This window comes from Anguilla anguilla, chromosome 5, assembly GCF_013347855.1.
Source record: "Anguilla anguilla isolate fAngAng1 chromosome 5, fAngAng1.pri, whole genome shotgun sequence".
NCBI lineage: Eukaryota > Metazoa > Chordata > Actinopteri > Anguilliformes > Anguillidae > Anguilla > Anguilla anguilla.
This window is the reverse complement of record NC_049205.1, coordinates 64,353,383-64,370,439: the sequence shown is the minus strand read 5'-3', so window position 1 is coordinate 64,370,439 and position 17,057 is coordinate 64,353,383. Positions and strand designations below refer to the sequence as shown.

The 17,057-nt window shown below is 42.6% G+C and overlaps 2 protein-coding genes across 5 annotated transcripts; both read right to left on the bottom strand.

The window, feature by feature from the left end:
- Nucleotides 1-6,466: 6,466 nt before the first annotated feature.
- LOC118228283 (zinc finger protein 501-like) lies at nt 6,467-9,576 on the bottom strand. The gene is made up of 2 exons (XM_035419697.1): nt 9,274-9,576; nt 6,467-8,704 (listed from the first exon to the last, which is right to left on the bottom strand). The coding sequence occupies exon 2, from the start codon at nt 8,388-8,390 to the stop codon at nt 7,173-7,175; it is 1,218 nt and encodes a 405-aa protein (XP_035275588.1). The 5' UTR covers nt 8,391-8,704; nt 9,274-9,576; the 3' UTR covers nt 6,467-7,172.
- A 574-nt stretch (nt 9,577-10,150) lies between these two features.
- Nucleotides 10,151-15,550, bottom strand: LOC118228282 (zinc finger protein 501-like). Of its 4 annotated transcripts, none has more exons than XR_004765440.1 (3): nt 15,062-15,550; nt 12,051-14,512; nt 10,151-11,655 (listed from the first exon to the last, which is right to left on the bottom strand). XR_004765440.1 is itself a non-coding variant. In XM_035419694.1 (3 exons), the coding sequence occupies exon 3, from the start codon at nt 14,272-14,274 to the stop codon at nt 12,913-12,915; it is 1,362 nt and encodes a 453-aa protein (XP_035275585.1). In that variant the 5' UTR covers nt 14,275-14,512; nt 15,062-15,117; nt 15,488-15,506; the 3' UTR covers nt 10,151-12,912. The 4 variants fall into 4 exon arrangements, 3 of the variants coding, with proteins under 3 accessions (XP_035275585.1, XP_035275584.1, XP_035275587.1); XM_035419694.1 differs by having other exon boundaries at nt 10,151-14,512; nt 15,062-15,117; nt 15,488-15,506; XM_035419693.1 differs by having other exon boundaries at nt 10,151-14,512.
- Between the last annotated feature and the right edge of the window lie 1,507 nt (nt 15,551-17,057).

Sequence of the window (17,057 nt, the reverse complement as noted above, 5' to 3'; positions counted from 1 at the left end):
TTCTTCTCCCTGGGCCTAGTGGTTCAGCGGACGTGTGTGTGTGTGTGTGTGTGTGTGTGTGTCCGCCCCCGCCCCCCCCCCCCAAAACACCTGAGGTAAAGCTGAACAGTAGGCAGGTACCTTGCCTCCCCTCTCAGCGGTGAGTGAACCCTGCCTGCCCGGAGGGCCTCCTCTGTCCTGTACCTGACAAACCCTCATAACAAAGACATTCCACTGGCATTTCACCATGGAGGATTCTGGGACAGATCCGTCTCAGGGACAAACGGCTCAGGAGGACCCCAGTACACCACCGACGGAAAAGCTGAATACAGGAGCCACAGCACAAAGGACTGAGGAAATATAAGACTGTAGAGCCAGGCCATTAGAGCATAGTAGAGGTGGTGGGCAGTTTCTATCGTATGAATAAGCCATAGTGTAAATGTGCTTTCATCCATCGCCAGTTTAATCTCTTTTTGTTTAAATTATACTAATATATGTTTTTTTTTTGTTTTTTTTGTACCCAGATTTGAACCTCAGACGCTGTACTGTACTGTCTTAGTAAATAGAGCCCAGAGGTGAGGGCTGTGTCTTGAGCAGGTGCTGTTCTTTCAAAAGGGCTGACACGTTAAACCAAACCACGGAAGATCGCGTTGCTTTGTGCTTGCATTTGAGGGCAGGTGGTGATTATGTGTATTTTCTGTTCAGTGCCTTTGGGGAAAACTGACAATCACTCATCTTCAGCAAAGAAAAGAACTCCAGGCACAGTTTTTTTTTTTTTTTTAAGTGCAGCACCTAAGATTAAAAGAATCAGTCCTGAGACTGAACGGCCGGTTGACAATTTCAACAAGAACTGCTCTCATTTTCTGTGTAACTAACTGGCTTTTGGATTATGGATTACTAATACAGGTTATTTTTATTGTGTGTATTCCTTGTTTTTATTCACCTTTCTCTAAATAAAAAAAAATACACAACTTGCGGTGTCGGCAGAGTTCACTGAGTCGGTGTTTTTTAAGTCTTCAGCTGGCACTGTGAGACAGGCAGACAGACAGACAGACAGACAGACCTGCTTAGTCTGCATGATCTATATCAGCGCCCGTTTGCCAGCGCCTATCGGACCGCCGTCGGCAACATCCGTCAGCACTATGTCTGCATATCGGCACTACAGCGGCCCACGAGCGGCAGGACTCACCAACTATTCTGCTTTAACACGACATAACACAACACAACACAACAATGAGAACAGGGCATTCATCCCAACAATGCTCGTCATTTTCCTGACTAAATTGTACCTAGTGCTCTGATTTACCTCCAGACTAGACAGTATCTAACACCGTATCAAGCCTGGTCTTGAAAACCCCCAGAGTTTCTGGCTCTCCTACGTGACCCGACAGGCTGTTCCACACATTGACTACAGTCTGCGTTAAAAAAAATTCTTCCTGATGTCTGTACGAAATTAACCTTTGGCTAATTTCCATTTATCAGAAGGTAAGTTCCGTACAGGATGGCCCTGACTGCCTGAGACGGGCCGCTCGCTCGCTGGTAGAAACACTCGCTCGCTCGCTCGCTCGCACGCACGCACGCACACTCACTCACTCACTCACTCACTCACTCACTCACTCACTCACTCACTCACTCACTCACTCACTCACTCACTCACTCACTCACTCACTCACTCACTCACTCACTCACTCACTCACACTCGTTCACACACACTCACTCACATACACAAACAAACACCCTCACTTACTCAAACACTTCCTCACATGCACACACACACACACAGACACACACAGACACGCACACACACACACACAGACACACACACACAGACAGACAGACAGACAGACAGACACACACACTCACTCACATACACACGCACTCACTCACTCACTCACTCACTCACACACACACTCACTCACTCACACACCACACCCTCACTTACTCACACACTCCCTCACATGCACACAGACACAGACACAGACGCACACGCGCACACACACACACGCACACACACACACACACACACACACACACACACACACACACACATAAGGAACTGAGCAAGGCTTACAGGTGTTGGGTGTTCTAGCCATACAGGGGAGGCAGGGCTGAACAAGCCCGTTAATACCATTCTGTACAATACCTGTGGGGCTCCACAGGGCTCTGTTTGAACAGCCCCTCTACCGCCCACCCCTCAAAAAAAACCTCTGCATTGTGCACATTTCAAACGCATGTATGTGAAGCATGTATTTGCATACCTGGATCTCACATGTAAAATGGGGGGACTTTCCACACCTTGCTTTCAGTGCGGCTTACATCTCTGTTCAAAGATGTGACCAATGAGCACTTAGCAGAAGGTCCAGATGGCCAATCATTAGAGGAGAGTCAGTCAGCTTAATGCAGCCTTAAAGAGGAAATATATTGAGAAGACCTTTCCTCAAAGCCCCCATCTGGCTCTAAACTCCAACAAACCCACATTTCCCAGTGACCTTTGGTACGGACTTACTGTACATCGCTTTGCATTACATTACATTGCAGGCATTTAGCATATGCTCTGATCCAGAGTGACACTGCATCCATTTTACAGCTAGATATATATATATATATTGAAGCAATGCAGGTTAAGTGCCTTGCTCAAGGGTACAACGACAGTGTCCTAACTGGGAATTGAACCTGCGACCTTTAGGTTAAAAGATAAGATAAGAGAAGATAAGATAATCCTTTATTAGTCCCACAGCGGGGAAATTTGCAGTGTTACAGCAGCAGAGGGGATAGTGCAATAGCAAGGGGAGTGAAAAATATAATAGATATAATATATACAGACAATATACAAACAATATGCAAACAAAGCACAGTTTGGTACACTTTATATTATTATATTGCACGAGTGGATTGCACATACTCTATATTGCACGAGTGAATTGCACCAAAAAGTGAGCGGGTTGCACATGAGTGGTGTGTGTGGTCTACTAGAAGCAGTGCTGATTGTAATGTCTGACAACAACAGGAAGGAAGGACCTGCGGTATCTCTGGTCCTAAAAGACCAGCTCCTTAGCCAGTATACTACACTGCTGCCCATAAAGACGCTTCCGATAAACGCATCCGCCATATAAATGTAACGTAATGTATTTCCCAGGAAGGTCCCGTGTCTGTTTTTTTTTTTGGAGTTTGGGGACTCCAGCGCGGCTGTAGCGCGGTTCCCTCAGGTCTCGAGTTACACACAGGTGACATGGACAGGTAGAGACCCTTTTATCCCACACGATCATTATCCAGTGCGCAGCCACGCTTTGTGATGCGTGTAAAAGCAGACGCATGACTGACGGGTTTCAACTCCGTGCACGCGATACGTCTCCATTCATGCGATGCGGGTTTTTTTCCACAGATTAAAGCGCACGCCCTGCAGAAACGCGATCGGATCTCTCGCTAGCTAACTTCACCTGAGAGAGCACACGGCAGGCGTTACTGATTTTTTTGCATGTTCTTGCGTGTTTGCATGAACTGCGATCAGCGAGACTTAAACACGATTGTGAGAGTTTTCGCCCATGCGCAGACTCAAGAACAAGGAGCCGTTTATCTGGAGGAAGGAATTTCACGCTCACTGTTTCAGCATCGCCTCACAAATCGCGGTCGGGCGCGTCAAAGCCATGGCAAATGCCACACGTGGCGCGAGAGCCCTTCAACAAACAACGGGGAACAACATCCCTGAGAGGAGCAGATCAGCTGGGCTCTCTTTCCAACAGAAGAGATAAGCTCATATTCGCCCCGGGCAGGGGTGACAGACTCCAGTCCTGGAGGGACTGCTTTTCAGAACGTCAGTGCTTAAAGTCAATGATTGGCCAAAGCACCCACAGTCCACACCTACTCATTGGAAGGAAACCACAAAGACCTGAAGAAACTGTGGTCCTCCTTTGATAGTGACTCAAGTCAACTTGTGGAACAGTAGGTAGTAGGTACCTCCTACACTTGCTGATCTGTCTCCCTGTTGTGGTTCACTTGTAACCAAATGTACTGCTTTGGATATATACATCCTTTCAATCAATCATGTCCCAGATTTAAAAAAAAAAACACTTTTCACACAGTTTGGTGAAAAACGTCCTGGCTGATTGGCAGGTCTGTCTGAGCAGTATCCTCGATCGTTCAGTTCAGCTTGAGATGAGTTCCCAGAGATTTGCCTGCTGCCGACTGCTGCTGTTGTTCTCTGTAGTCCTCCGAAGCTCTGATCTGCTATGTTTTGCTAGGTTTTTACCTCTGAAGGGGGCAGTTTGCCATTGCCAAGTTTAGATTTAGAAGAAATAAAAAGAAGGAAAACTTAAAGAAATGTTAAAGAGAAAAAAGTTAGAAAAAAATGTTCAGTTAAGGCCTTGGGCTGATGGTTTCAGCCAGGCCTGCTCAGCCATGTTGGCCGTTTGGATGTGCAAGTGGCTCCCCCTGGTGGCTCCCCTGGTCTGCTACCACAGTTTATCCCCATTCAAGTCACTTTTTTCAGAGTTATAATGGACTAAAATGACAATTATGTTACAAATAATATGTCAGGTTGCATTCAATGAGTAAGATTCTGCGGAACTTAAGCTTTAAAAACGAAAAAAATTGTCCCTCCTCCTTTAAAAAAAACCAAAATGTTTGTGATTACATTCAGAAAAGTTTACCATTGCTTTGCATTTAAAACTGCTTTTTGACATCAACCGTACAGCTTCACCTTGGAAACAGAGACCATTCTGACACACAGTTAGGAGAAGCCTTTATTTATATGGTCCCTCACAATCTCTGTGTGATAAGGTCTAATTTCCTGTGCTATATGTTAAGTAATGTACATGTTTTAATAAACATAATCTAGTCACTGCATTGCGTCCATGGCAACTGAACCAGTGTTGTGGTTCCAGTGAAGGATCATGAAATCCTGTTAAGCAACGATGTTTTATTTTACTCTTATGCCTGTAAGGATCTTTTTAAAATGTCCCACACAACAAAGGAAGTACGATTTAAAACAGCAAAAATATTACCAACTGATCATCAATTTTTTTTGCAGGAATGAATGAATACATTATTGTATAAGCAAATTATTATTGTGTAAGTGAAAATACTACCAACAATATTTTAAGCAGCACAAGCTACTATTGTAGATAGTGCATATCTACGAAAAGTTTAAAGTACAAATCCCAAAGCTGTCACAGAGACTGCCCAGACTGCCTGTGGAATAGGCTATGGCCATGTTTTGATAGTTGTCAGATTTGTGTCAGACAGCAACTTTAAATATAATTAAAGCCCTTACAGAGATACCTCATGGTCCCCATCCAAGGTATAAAAGCTTTTATTATTTTCTCTCTGGTAAAAGAAAGATATTCATTCAGAGTGATGATGTGGACCGTGGACTGGTCCTAAATGCCTGCAGGAGTCCTGTTGTCTTGTCATATTCACCACCGACAGTCACACAGTGTGCTCTGTCTCCATTAACCACCGACAGTCACACAGTGTGCTCTGTCTCCATTAACCACCGACAGTCACACAGTGTGCTCTGTCTCCATTAACAACACTGCAGTATATAACAATGTATTTTTGTTGTACATCCTTAAATGGATTTGAGGTTCAGATTGTTCCTTGTGGTCATCGGCTCTCCGGCGAGGCTGGAGAAACCACATCCTTGACAGAGCACCAGTGTGGCTTTACGAGCACCTCAAGAGTCATTGTTGGTCCCAGTTGTCCAACTAAAGGTCACAGGAATTCATGGAAACCAGGTCACCTTCAGGTCCAGAGATCGAAGCCCCTGATGTAAAACTTTGGGAGGTCGTTCCTTCCTGAAGACAAGCACACTGGAGACACGGGGCCTTGCTTAATAAGAGCCCTGAGCGACCGCACGAGCCAATGGGTGAGCAGGTGGGGATGTCCCTATGACATCACTTCTTTTTTTTTTTTTACTGCTATACTGGAACACTTACAAGTAAATGATGTTAACTTAGGTCTCATTCCAATCGCTTATTTCATTCATCCTTGTCTCCTCAGTCCTTGAGAGGTCCCAAACACCAATCGAGGTCAACTATCGTTAAGCACATTCCAATCTGTTTAATGCTGCTTGGAAGAGAGAGGAGAGAAGGGTGAGGAGACTCTCGGAGGAAGCTTCAGTGAGGATACACAAGTGCCGCCTTTGCAGAAGTCATTTTTTTTGGAATGCTTGACGTACGAATGATCCACCTGTGGATCCACCTCTCCACCTCCGCTAGGCCTGTAATTGATGTGGCTTCAAACTGACGCTTCGCTGAGCAAGGACGTCCCATTTACCTAACGCAAGTCCCCTCGATACCACCGTCCTCGTATACCAGAGGTCCTCAATCTTATCCAGCAACGGCCGGTGTGGGTGCAGGCTTCTGTTCCAGCCAAGCAGTGACAGACCTGATTCTACTAATCAAGGTCCTTAGCAAAGACTACTCTAGAGGTTGATTAGTAGAATCAGGTGTGTTACTGCTCAGTTGGAACAAAAGCCTGCACTCGAACCGGTCCTTTCTGGATAAGACTGATACACAAACCCTGTCGTATACCATCCCTGCATCTCTTATTTGCGTCCTCCAGTGGGTGGCGCTAAGGAGCGAGGGAAGGACATGAGGAAGGGTGAAGACACACACCCTCTGATGAAATCGCCTGGTACCGCTCTTGCCTCCCACAGTTGGTAGCTTGTGGGTGTTTTCTATTTTTGACACACTGTGTTTATTAAATGTATATCAATAGTATAAATATTGGAAATCCCAACACAGCAAAATAAATGGGCTCTCCTTGACAGAACTATGGAATGGGGAAATAAAAATTTTAAATGCAAAACAATTTACACATCAGACCTTTAATCCGATTGGTTATCGCACCAGGTTCCCCCATCACTCATGGTCCCTTCCCCAGCTTGCCTTCCATTGCTCAGCTATCCCAGCATGCCTTGCGTATGTAAAGAATCGCCTCTCACTGAAAATAATGGGGACAATGTCATCACCATAGAAATCTGCTTCTCGTTGAAGGATTTGACGCTTCACCTGAAGATGGAAGGAGTGAAAATAAGCAACTGGAATGAACCCAAACTGTGGGCACACGTAAAACGTAGAGTCTCGAACCCACAGTACTGGAAAATGTTGATTAAGCAATAACAATGAGTAACACGTACATTTCTGCTTAAAAGGACAGACCTCGTCGTGGGAGGACTGTATAAGCTCACTCAGTTACTGAACACTGTCTGCACTCTTGGGTTCAGGGGATTCCTTCTTGTGATTTCGCTGATGATTTTTCAAGGTCCACAACTGACTGAACTTTTTTCCACAGTCGGTACAAGTGTACGGTTTCTCCCCGGTGTGAATTCTCTGATGCCGCATTAAACTGTCCACCTGTCTGAAACTCTTCCCACACTGTGTACAAACATACGGCTTCTCTCCTGTGTGGATCATTTGATGTTTTCTAAAAGTTCCAATGGCTTTAAAACTCTTTCCACATACTGTGCACGAGTATGGTCTCTCTCCTGTGTGAATTCGCAAGTGTGTTCGTAAGTGCTCTAACTGGTTAAAGCATTTCCCACACTCTTTGCAAGGATATGGTTTCTCTCCTGTGTGCGTTCTCTGGTGTGACCTCAAGTGTTCTAACTGATTAAAACGCCTCCCACATTCTGAGCAAGAGTGCGGTTTCTCCCCTGTATGAATACGCTGATGAGACTTCAAGGATCCCAAATGTGAAAAACTCTTTCCGCATTCTGCACAAGAGTACGGTTTCTCTCCTGTGTGTGTCCGTAAATGATTCCTTAGAGTTCCTAATTGACCAAAATTCATCCCACAGTGTGTACAAGAGTACGGCTTCCTTCCCGTGTGAATTTGATAATGTGATTTTAAGTGCTCCAGTTGATTGAAGCATTTACCACAATCTGCACAGGAGTATGGCTTTTCTCCCGTGTGAATTCTCTGGTGAGTCTTTAGGGTTCCCAACCGCCCAAAACTCTTTCCACAGTCGGTGCAACTGTACGGTCTCTCTCCTGTGTGAATGCGCTTATGAATGACCAGGCTTTTTGATCTCTTGAAATTCTTCCCACAGTCTGTGCATATGTGCTGTTTTTCACCTGTGTGAAATAGCCGATCTTCTCTTAAGCTCTGTGAATCCCGAAACGTCTCAGTGTAGGGAAACATTTCGTTATCGGGTTCCGCACAGCTTTGCTCACCAGCTTCTGTCTTAATTAGGGTGTCAGCGTGTTGCTCACGCTTAAAACGGTTCAGTTCTTCTGTCTCAATCTTTGTGATGTTGTACCTTAAGCTGGTTCCAGGAGTCTCTTCCGCACTTTTGAACCATTCGTTGGTTTCGCTTTGTGACGCATCTCTGTAATGTTGGGATTCCCGTAGGTTTTCCTGAGTCAGGCACTCCAATGGAGAGCAGCCCAGTTCTTCTCTCTCTGTCTTCATCGCACCAGCTTTCACAACAGGTAAATAAATCCCTTCACTGGAGTCGAGCGACTACATGACCTCACAATCCTGTGGTTTTTCAGATGACAAATATTAAAAACCATACAAACAACTTGTGTATGTCATCTACTATCCAGATCATGTCATCTACTATCATGTGTCAAGTACTTGAGTAAGTCTGTTTTCATTATTTTATGAAATTATCCAGCGATGCTCCTCTGTCTGGTTTGGTCATGCAAGTCCTTATGACAACTTCCTGGCTCTGACCAGTCTTTGACCTCTTCCAGAGCTTGCAGGAGACTCAGAGACTCAAACTTTCCAAAGTAATGACACGTGGGTTTTAAAAAGACAAAAATAAAAGAGACAAACTTTAACAACAACCCCATTAACACGACAAAAATCTAACTAGCAACGTTCATTTGGCTGGATTTGTTTGGTGTACTGGCAAGTTTTATCTGATGCAACCAATTGTAACGGAGATACTATGCAACATACTCCAAGATAGCTCTCCAAAATGTATTAAATATAAACAGGCAATTGCACTTAAACATACTTTATATTTAGAATTTAGCAAAAAATGTCTGAAATATAACGTTATAGCATAAGATGCAGCAAAACACGAGAGTAACATCTGGTTTAGTCAAGAGGTCATAGTTTTAATATTTACACATCGTGTTTACGTTATGGTAATCTTGAGAAGAACTCGGAAGCAAAAATACAACTTTTTCATCGTTGTCCGCGTTATCCGGGTATCCCGCTGGCTAGTGAAGTTGGTTTATAGTTAGCCAAACATACAACACCGGCAAGGCTATGCAACAATACTCACACTATCTAGCTACCTAGATAACAGCAGTACAAACGTTATACGGGGGCTAATGCTTACCTTACACTTTAGGACGTTCTCCTCTGTCATCTTAATTTACCTTCCCACTGATTAAAACTGGAAAATAGACTAAATGTTAAATAAATGGAGCGCCCATTCTGTCCGATTGAAACTCCTCGCTAAGTGTTGTCGAACCCTGCTCACCTACATTAGTAAGCACGCAGTGTCCAGAGTGTCCATGGTTGGAAATGTGTGGAAATATAGAAATGCTTTGTAAAGAGACAGGAATTCCCCCTTAATCAGATTACTAGTTTACTGTATGAGCTCCAACACGACAAAAGCGAGAAGCGAGAGATTGGGGGAGAGCAGGGGAGGGGGGGAGGGGGGGGGAGGGAGGGGGGGTATATCTTTCCCGTGTTGCAGTTCTTCAGTTTGGCACGCTGAGGATTGTGGGAGTAAGAGATGATACCTTTTCTTAAAGAAGACGTCGAGGAAATTCCATTGGTCTCTGCAGGGCTCAGACAAACGTTGGTCAGCTCATAAATTTTGCTCAAACACAAAATGACATGCTTATGTATACATCATGTAGGGTAATTAAGTTTCCACATATGAAAACATGGATCGGAATCTTGGAATTTTTGTCATAATTCTTTACCTGACCATACGCACCAAAAACAAACAAACAAACAAACAAACAAACAAACAAACAAAAACATGGGCAATCTGTTGATTTGGAGAAATAAATAAATTTAAATGGCCATTTGGGACCCAAAAAAATGTAAACACCACTGTAATATGGTACCTGTACCCCCAAGACGCAAGATGAGAAATCGGAAACTTCAAATACAGGCCATAAAGCCAGGAAATGTAAAACTGTACTGAGAGTCGGGGTGAACTCCGTACCCCCACTTAAATGCACATAAGAGAACCACTGATACCACAGTACCCTTCAGCTTTTATTGAAGCAGATACATTTGGGGAACGTATAGCTCATCTACAGATCAGAGAACAGATCTTAATAAAAAGAGTAATCAAACGTAAAACGGCATTTTTCTTATCACCATCTAGCTTTCATTCATTCATTTTTGGAAATGCACAAAACATTTTTACTTCAGTCAATGCGGATAAGTTATCCAAACACTTTGCAACAGACCCACATTTTATTCAGTTAACAGGTCTGTGGCACATTCACAGTGCCAACCAATTCAAAACTTTTGTGTCACTATTAACAAGAAAAAGTGGATATAGTGTACTCACACAGGGGAAACAGCACATGGTAAAAAAAGAAGCAAATATACAGACTTTACAGGAAAAGCAGGAGAACGCAAAACAGTACCAGCAGTCTGAAAACAAAAAGAAATGAAAGATGCCTGATAATTCTACCAATAAGTGAAACCAGGCAATCATAAATGATCATTTTACACTGGGATAAAACAAGGAAGTTCACACACATTCACAGTGATAAAGAACCTTGTCGCTCAGGAGTGCATTTTTGAGTGGAATTTAGGACTGAAACAAAGAACATTTATTTCCCTTTTAAAAGGAGGAAACAGGAAAAGTTCACCATTTGCTTTGCACTAAAAACGGCCATTTTCACTTCAGCAGTACAACTTAACCTCTGAAACAGAGACCAATCTGACAATTAAGCCTTTATTTACAAGGTCCCTCACAATCTCTAAGTGATAAGGTCTAATTTCCTGTGCTGCATGTTAAGTTACATATATATTTGAATACACATAATCTAGGCACTGCATCGCATGCATGGCAGCTGAGTCTATGTAGTTGGGAAATTTCAACAAAGTAAAAATTAAACCCTGTAAAGGACACAAAAACAACACCAACACTGGTGTTTCATTTTACTCTCATGTTTGTAAGGATCTTTATAAAGTGACCCACACAACAAAAAAAGAAGAACAATTTCATATGGAAAATATATTGCCAGTTGATTATCACAGTTTAAAAAATGAAAAAAAAAAAAAGAAATTTCTAACAGAATTTAATGAAAATACTCTCCTGTTTGTACAAGGGCAAATTCTATTTATAATTTTAAGCTACACCTCTATTGTAGATTGCACGTACCTAGAAAAGACTCTTAGTCTTGCACGAGTTGTGGAAAGTTACAGAGGTAAAAATCCCAAAGCTGTCACAGAGACTGACTAGACAAGTGGAATAGGCTAAGGCCATGTTTTCATAGCTGTCAGATTTGCACCAGACAGCAACATTAAATATCGTTAAACCCTCACAAAGAAGCTTCACTGTTCCCAATGCCTGGGTAAAAAGCTTTGATTATCTTTCCCTGACATAAGAAAGATATTCAATCAGAGTGATGATGTGGACAGTGGACTGGTCCTAAATGCCTGCAGGAGTCTTGTTGTCCTGTTCTATTCACCACGGAAACTCACACAGTGTGTTCTGAACGCTCGTAGCCGGCATTTGCCATCTCTGAAATATAACGTTAAAACACATTACACGCAGGAAAACACGCTTGAGAGTAATATGGTTTGGGCATATTTTAATATTTACACATCGTGTTTACGTTATAGTAATCTTGAGAACAACACAAATACATCTTTTTCCTCGCTGTCTGCATTATCTGGGTAGATAACGGCAGAAAAAACGTTATACGGGGGCTAATGGTTTAGGCCATTCTTCTCCATCATCTTAATGTACATTCCCACAATTCATAACTGGAAAATAGACTAAATGTTACACTGTGCGGCCATTCTGCCAAATTTCAACCGCATGATAAGCCTGCTCATTTAATTTAAATTCCATCAGGCCATTGGATCAACAGCTGTGAGGGTGTGGTCACATGGTACACACACCTGTAGACTCACCCGAATAACACACAGATTTGAACAGACAGCATAAGCCTGGTCACAGACCGGGTCATTCGCCATTTCTTGTTTCTCGTGGTGGCAGCGTCCATTTCATGACTGTAGTTGATTTTGAAAAAAGTGTCCGTTTTTTCTGGTAAAAACAGCAGCTCCATTAGTAAATGGTTCCTCATGGGTATCTAGTGTCTGGTAAGACTGGAGAAACCACATCTGTCACAGAACACCAGTATGGTTTCATGAGCACCTCTATGTCATAATTTTTTAAAGCAAACGTCAATTTTGTTCCCAACCAGACAAAAGTCTTTGACCCAACTGTCTAACTAAAGATCACAAGAATTCATGGAAACCAGGTCACCTTCAGGTCCAGAGATCGAAGCCCCTGAGGTAAAACTGTGCCAGGCTGTTCTTTTTCCTGAAGATAAGCACACTGGAGACACTGGGCTTTGCTTAATTAGAGCCCTGTCTGGGCTCTAACTGTGAGTGAGCCAATGGGTGAGCAGTTGGGGATGTCCCTATGACATCACTTCCTTTTGTATTGCAATACTGGAACACTTTTTTTTTTAAAAAGAAACTGTTAAAAAAGTTCTGGAACGAGTCAGATACGATCCAAGTCCGTGGCGCTCGCTCTTTCGCCACAAACAGCACTTTTATTGAGTGAGCCACCCAGCAGCCCCACATACTAGAATAATTTAAAAATAAACGATAAAATAATGACACCAACTGAATTTGAATAAATTTGTGTACACGTACGAGTCTCCTGCAGTACCAGAAAATGTTGATTAAGCAATAACAATGAGTAACACGTACATTTCTGCTTAAAGGGACAGACCTCATAGTGGGAGGACTGTATCAATTCACTCAGTTACTGAACTCTGTCTGCACTCTTGGGTTCAGGGGATTCCTTCTTGTGATTTCGCTGATGAATTTTCAGGTTCCACGACTGACTGAACCTCTTTCCACAGTCGGTACAAGTGTACGGTTTCTCCCCGGTGTGAATTCTCTGATGCCGCATTAAGCTTTCCATCTGTTTGAAACTCTTCCCACACTGCGTGCAAACATATGGTTTCTCTCCAGTGTGGATTTTCTGGTGGTCTCTAAAAGTTCCGAAGGCACCAAAACTCTTTCCACATACTGTGCATGAGTATGGTCTCTCTCCTGTGTGAATTCGCAAGTGTGTTCGTAAGTGCTCTAATTGGTTAAAGCATTTCCCACACTCTTTGCAAGGATATGGTTTCTCTCCTGTGTGCGTTCTCTGGTGTGTCCTCAAGTGTTCTAACTGATTAAAACGCCTCCCACATTCTGAGCAAGAGTGCGGTTTCTCCCCTGTATGAATACGCTGATGAGTCTTCAAGGTTCCCAATTGTGAAAAACTCTTTCCGCATTCTGCACAAGAGTACGGTTTCTCTCCTGTGTGCGTGCGAAAATGATTCCTTAAGGTTCCTAAATGACCGAAATTCATTCCACATTGTGTACAAGAGTACGGCTTCCTTCCCGTGTGAATTTGATAATGTGATTTTAAGTGCTCCAGTTGATTGAAGCATTTACCACAATCTGCACAGGAGTACGGCTTTTCTCCCGTGTGAATTCTCTGGTGAGTCTTTAGGGTTCCTAACCGCCCAAAACTCTTTCCACAGTCGGTGCAACTGTACGGTCTCTCTCCTGTGTGAATGCGCTTATGAATGACCAGGCTTTTCGATCTCTTGAAATTCTTCCCGCAGTCCGTGCAGATGTGCTGTTTCTCTGTCGTGTGCACTATCTGATGCTCTTTTAAGCTCTGTAAATGGCGGAAGGTCTTACTACACACAGTGCAGAAATATGGGACCCCAGTGGGGTACATCTGCGGATGTGTCTCAGTAGCAGCCTGGGGAAACCACAGATGGGATTCACTCTGCACCGTACCAACAGCATGTTCACCAGGCTCACGGACAACGACTTGATCTGGTTCCGCACAGCTTTGCTCACCAGCTTCTGTCTTAATTAGGGTGTCAGCGTGTTGCTCACGCTTAATACGGCCCAGTTCTTCTGTCTCAATCTTTACGATGTTGTAACTCAGGCTGGTTCCAGGAGTCTCTTCTGCACTTTCGAACCATTCGTTGGTATCCTGTAGGTTTTCCTGAGTCGGGCACTCCAATGGAGAGCAGTCCAGTTCTTCTCTCTCTGTCTTTATCGCACCAGCTTTCACAACAGGTAAATAAATCCCTTCACTGGAGTCGAGCAACTCCATGACCTCACAATCCTGTGGCTTTTAAACCTACAATGATCAAAAACCACACAGCCAACTCGTGCACTGTCCCGATGTGTCAAGTACTGGCGTGAGACTCTTTTTGGTATTTGAGGACTGGGTGAAATTAACCAGCGACACTTCTCCTCTCGCTGGTTTGGTCATGCGAGTCGTTATGACAACTTCCTGGCTCTGACCAGTCTTTGACCTCTTCCGGAGCTTGCACGGAGATTCAATCTTTCTGAAGTAATGGCACATGGGTTTAAAGACAAAAAAAAAACAAAAAACTTTAACAACGGGCGCATTAACCTGACAAAAATGTAACTAGCAACATTACTTAGGCTCACTTTGGCAATTGGTGTACTTTGTTGGTAAGTTCTAATTGGGTTCTAAATAGGTATTTGAAATGTTTATACTCGGCATATTTACTTAAGATTTAGAATGCTGCAAAAAATGGCATAACCGCTAGCATAATGGGCTCTAATGCTCGTAACGTTAGCCTAGCATTTGCGCTCTCTAAAATATAACATTATGATATACAGCAAACAAAACACGATGGACAGTAATATGGTGTTGGCATATTTTTAATGTTTCCAGGGCGTGTTCACACACTATAGTAATCTTGAGAACAATTCAGAAGAACAAATACAACTTTTTTCTCACTGTCCGCGTCATCCGCATAACACGACTGCCAAGTGGGCTTGTTTGCTAGTTAGTCGAATATATATCAGCAACATTTAACTACCGAGCTAACGACTGTAAAAAACGTTAAACGGGGGCTAATGCTTACCTGACATTTTAGGCCATTCTTCTCCGGCTCTCCAATGTCTATCCCACTAATTAAAACTGGAAAGTAAAGAGTTAGGCGGTCAATCTGTCCGATGGAAACGGCTTGCTAAAGGTTATTAGACTAAACGTCGTTCACTAACTAATATTCGTAAGCATGCAGTGTGCACAAGGTCCATGGATGGAACTGTGTAATATCCGTATGCTTTGATAAAAGACAGGAATTTTCCCCCTTATTCAGATTATGTCTGTACGTGCGCCAACACGTAAAAAATGAAGCGAGTGGGGAGACAGCAGGCTGTTGGATTAGCCGATGAAGGAATTTTTACAAAATCTATTGGACAAATATAGCCGAAGTACACACAGTCCAACAGTTATTCATCAACGGATTATCAAATGTAACTGTATACCATCCCACAGTGAGCTATACCTTTCCCTTGTGCAGTTCTCTATTTTGGCACGCAGAGGATTGTGGGGGTTAGACTGGATTATTTTAGTCAGCCAAGACCCTTTCTTAAAGAAGACGTGCAACTCTTCTTGCAGCGCTCTCTGCGTGTTTTTAGCTCAAGCTTGCGCAAATTGATGTGTAAACGAATTGAGCTGTACAAGATGCCAAACGTGCAACGTTCTGAATTCAACAGTGTTATGCGTTGGACGCTGACCATACAGATTTACTGCAGACTAGTTATGCTGCCCATTTTAATGCTGTATCCCGATCTGTATGCCATAGTCTTAATCGCGACAAGAGTATCGAGGTTAAACCATTCCAGATATTAACAACACCCTGTTTGAAAGCAATGTTTCCAAGTATTTTGGCACCGATTAAATATTAGTTTTGCCTGTGTACCCTTGCTTTCCAAATAGAATTCAAGATACAGTCAACCTTTCAGACATTTAAACATGTCAAAAAATTACCCACGTATTCTATGGTTGAGTCCCAGGAGATTACACATCACAAGGCTTCCTACTTACTCCAACTGATTTAATCACCACCATACTTTATATTTAGCCAGCAATTTGATTAAAAAATTTTTTTTTTTTATTTGGCATAATGGCTGTGCCCAGACAGACTTTTGGTCAGCTCATAATTGTTGCTCAAACACAAAATGACTTGGTTATTTATAAGGCATCACGTAGAGCACAGAAGGTACATGCAAAAGATTCCAATTCAATTTTATATAATTCTGCACCTGACCATATGCACCAAAAATCATTGTAAATCTGGTGATTTTGAGGGAGAAAAAAAAAACTTAACCACTGATACCACAGTACCTCCAGCTTTTATTGAAGCAGATACATTTGGGGAAATTCTAGTTCATCTACAGATCAGAGAACAGGTCTTAATAAAAAATAAAAAAGAGTAATCAAATGTGAATCAGGATTTTTCTTATCACCATCTAGCTTTCATTCATTCATTTTTTGAAATGCACAAAACATTTGCACTTCAGTCAGCACAAGTAAAAGTTATCCAAACATTGTACTCAAGAGTAAGGATCACTAATAATGCAACAGACTGCACTTTTTTCAGTTAAAGGTATGTGGCACAGTCACTGTGCCAAATGAAAAACTTTCAACAGGAAAAAGTGGATATCTCATAATCACACAGGAGAAACAGCAGATGGTAAAAAATAATGCAAATATACAGACTTTACATGAAAAGCAGGAGAACGCAAAACAGTACCAGCACTCTGAAAACAAAAAGAAATGAGAAATACCTGATAATTCTACCAATAAGTGAAAAGAGCAATTATAAATGATAATTTTACACTGGGCTAAAGCACGGGAGTTCATACACATCGTGATGAAGAACCTCACCACTCGAGAGTGCATTTCTGTGTAGAATTTAGGACTGAAACCAAGACGTTTTCGGAAGAAAGATGGCTGCACTCAGGGACTCAAATTGGACACATTCTTTTTCAGTTCTGCATTGCCTTGCTTTGGTATCACTCTCATGTGTATTGCACGGGATTTTATTTTTTTTTAACTATAAGCATGGGTCA

Excerpts from the sequence above, each read along its gene's own strand:
- LOC118228282 (XM_035419693.1), bottom strand. The coding sequence starts at position 14,274 with ATGGAGTTGCTCGACTCCAGTGAAGGGATTTATTTACCTGTTGTGAAA.
- LOC118228283 (XM_035419697.1), bottom strand. The coding sequence starts at position 8,390 with ATGAAGACAGAGAGAGAAGAACTGGGCTGCTCTCCATTGGAGTGCCTG.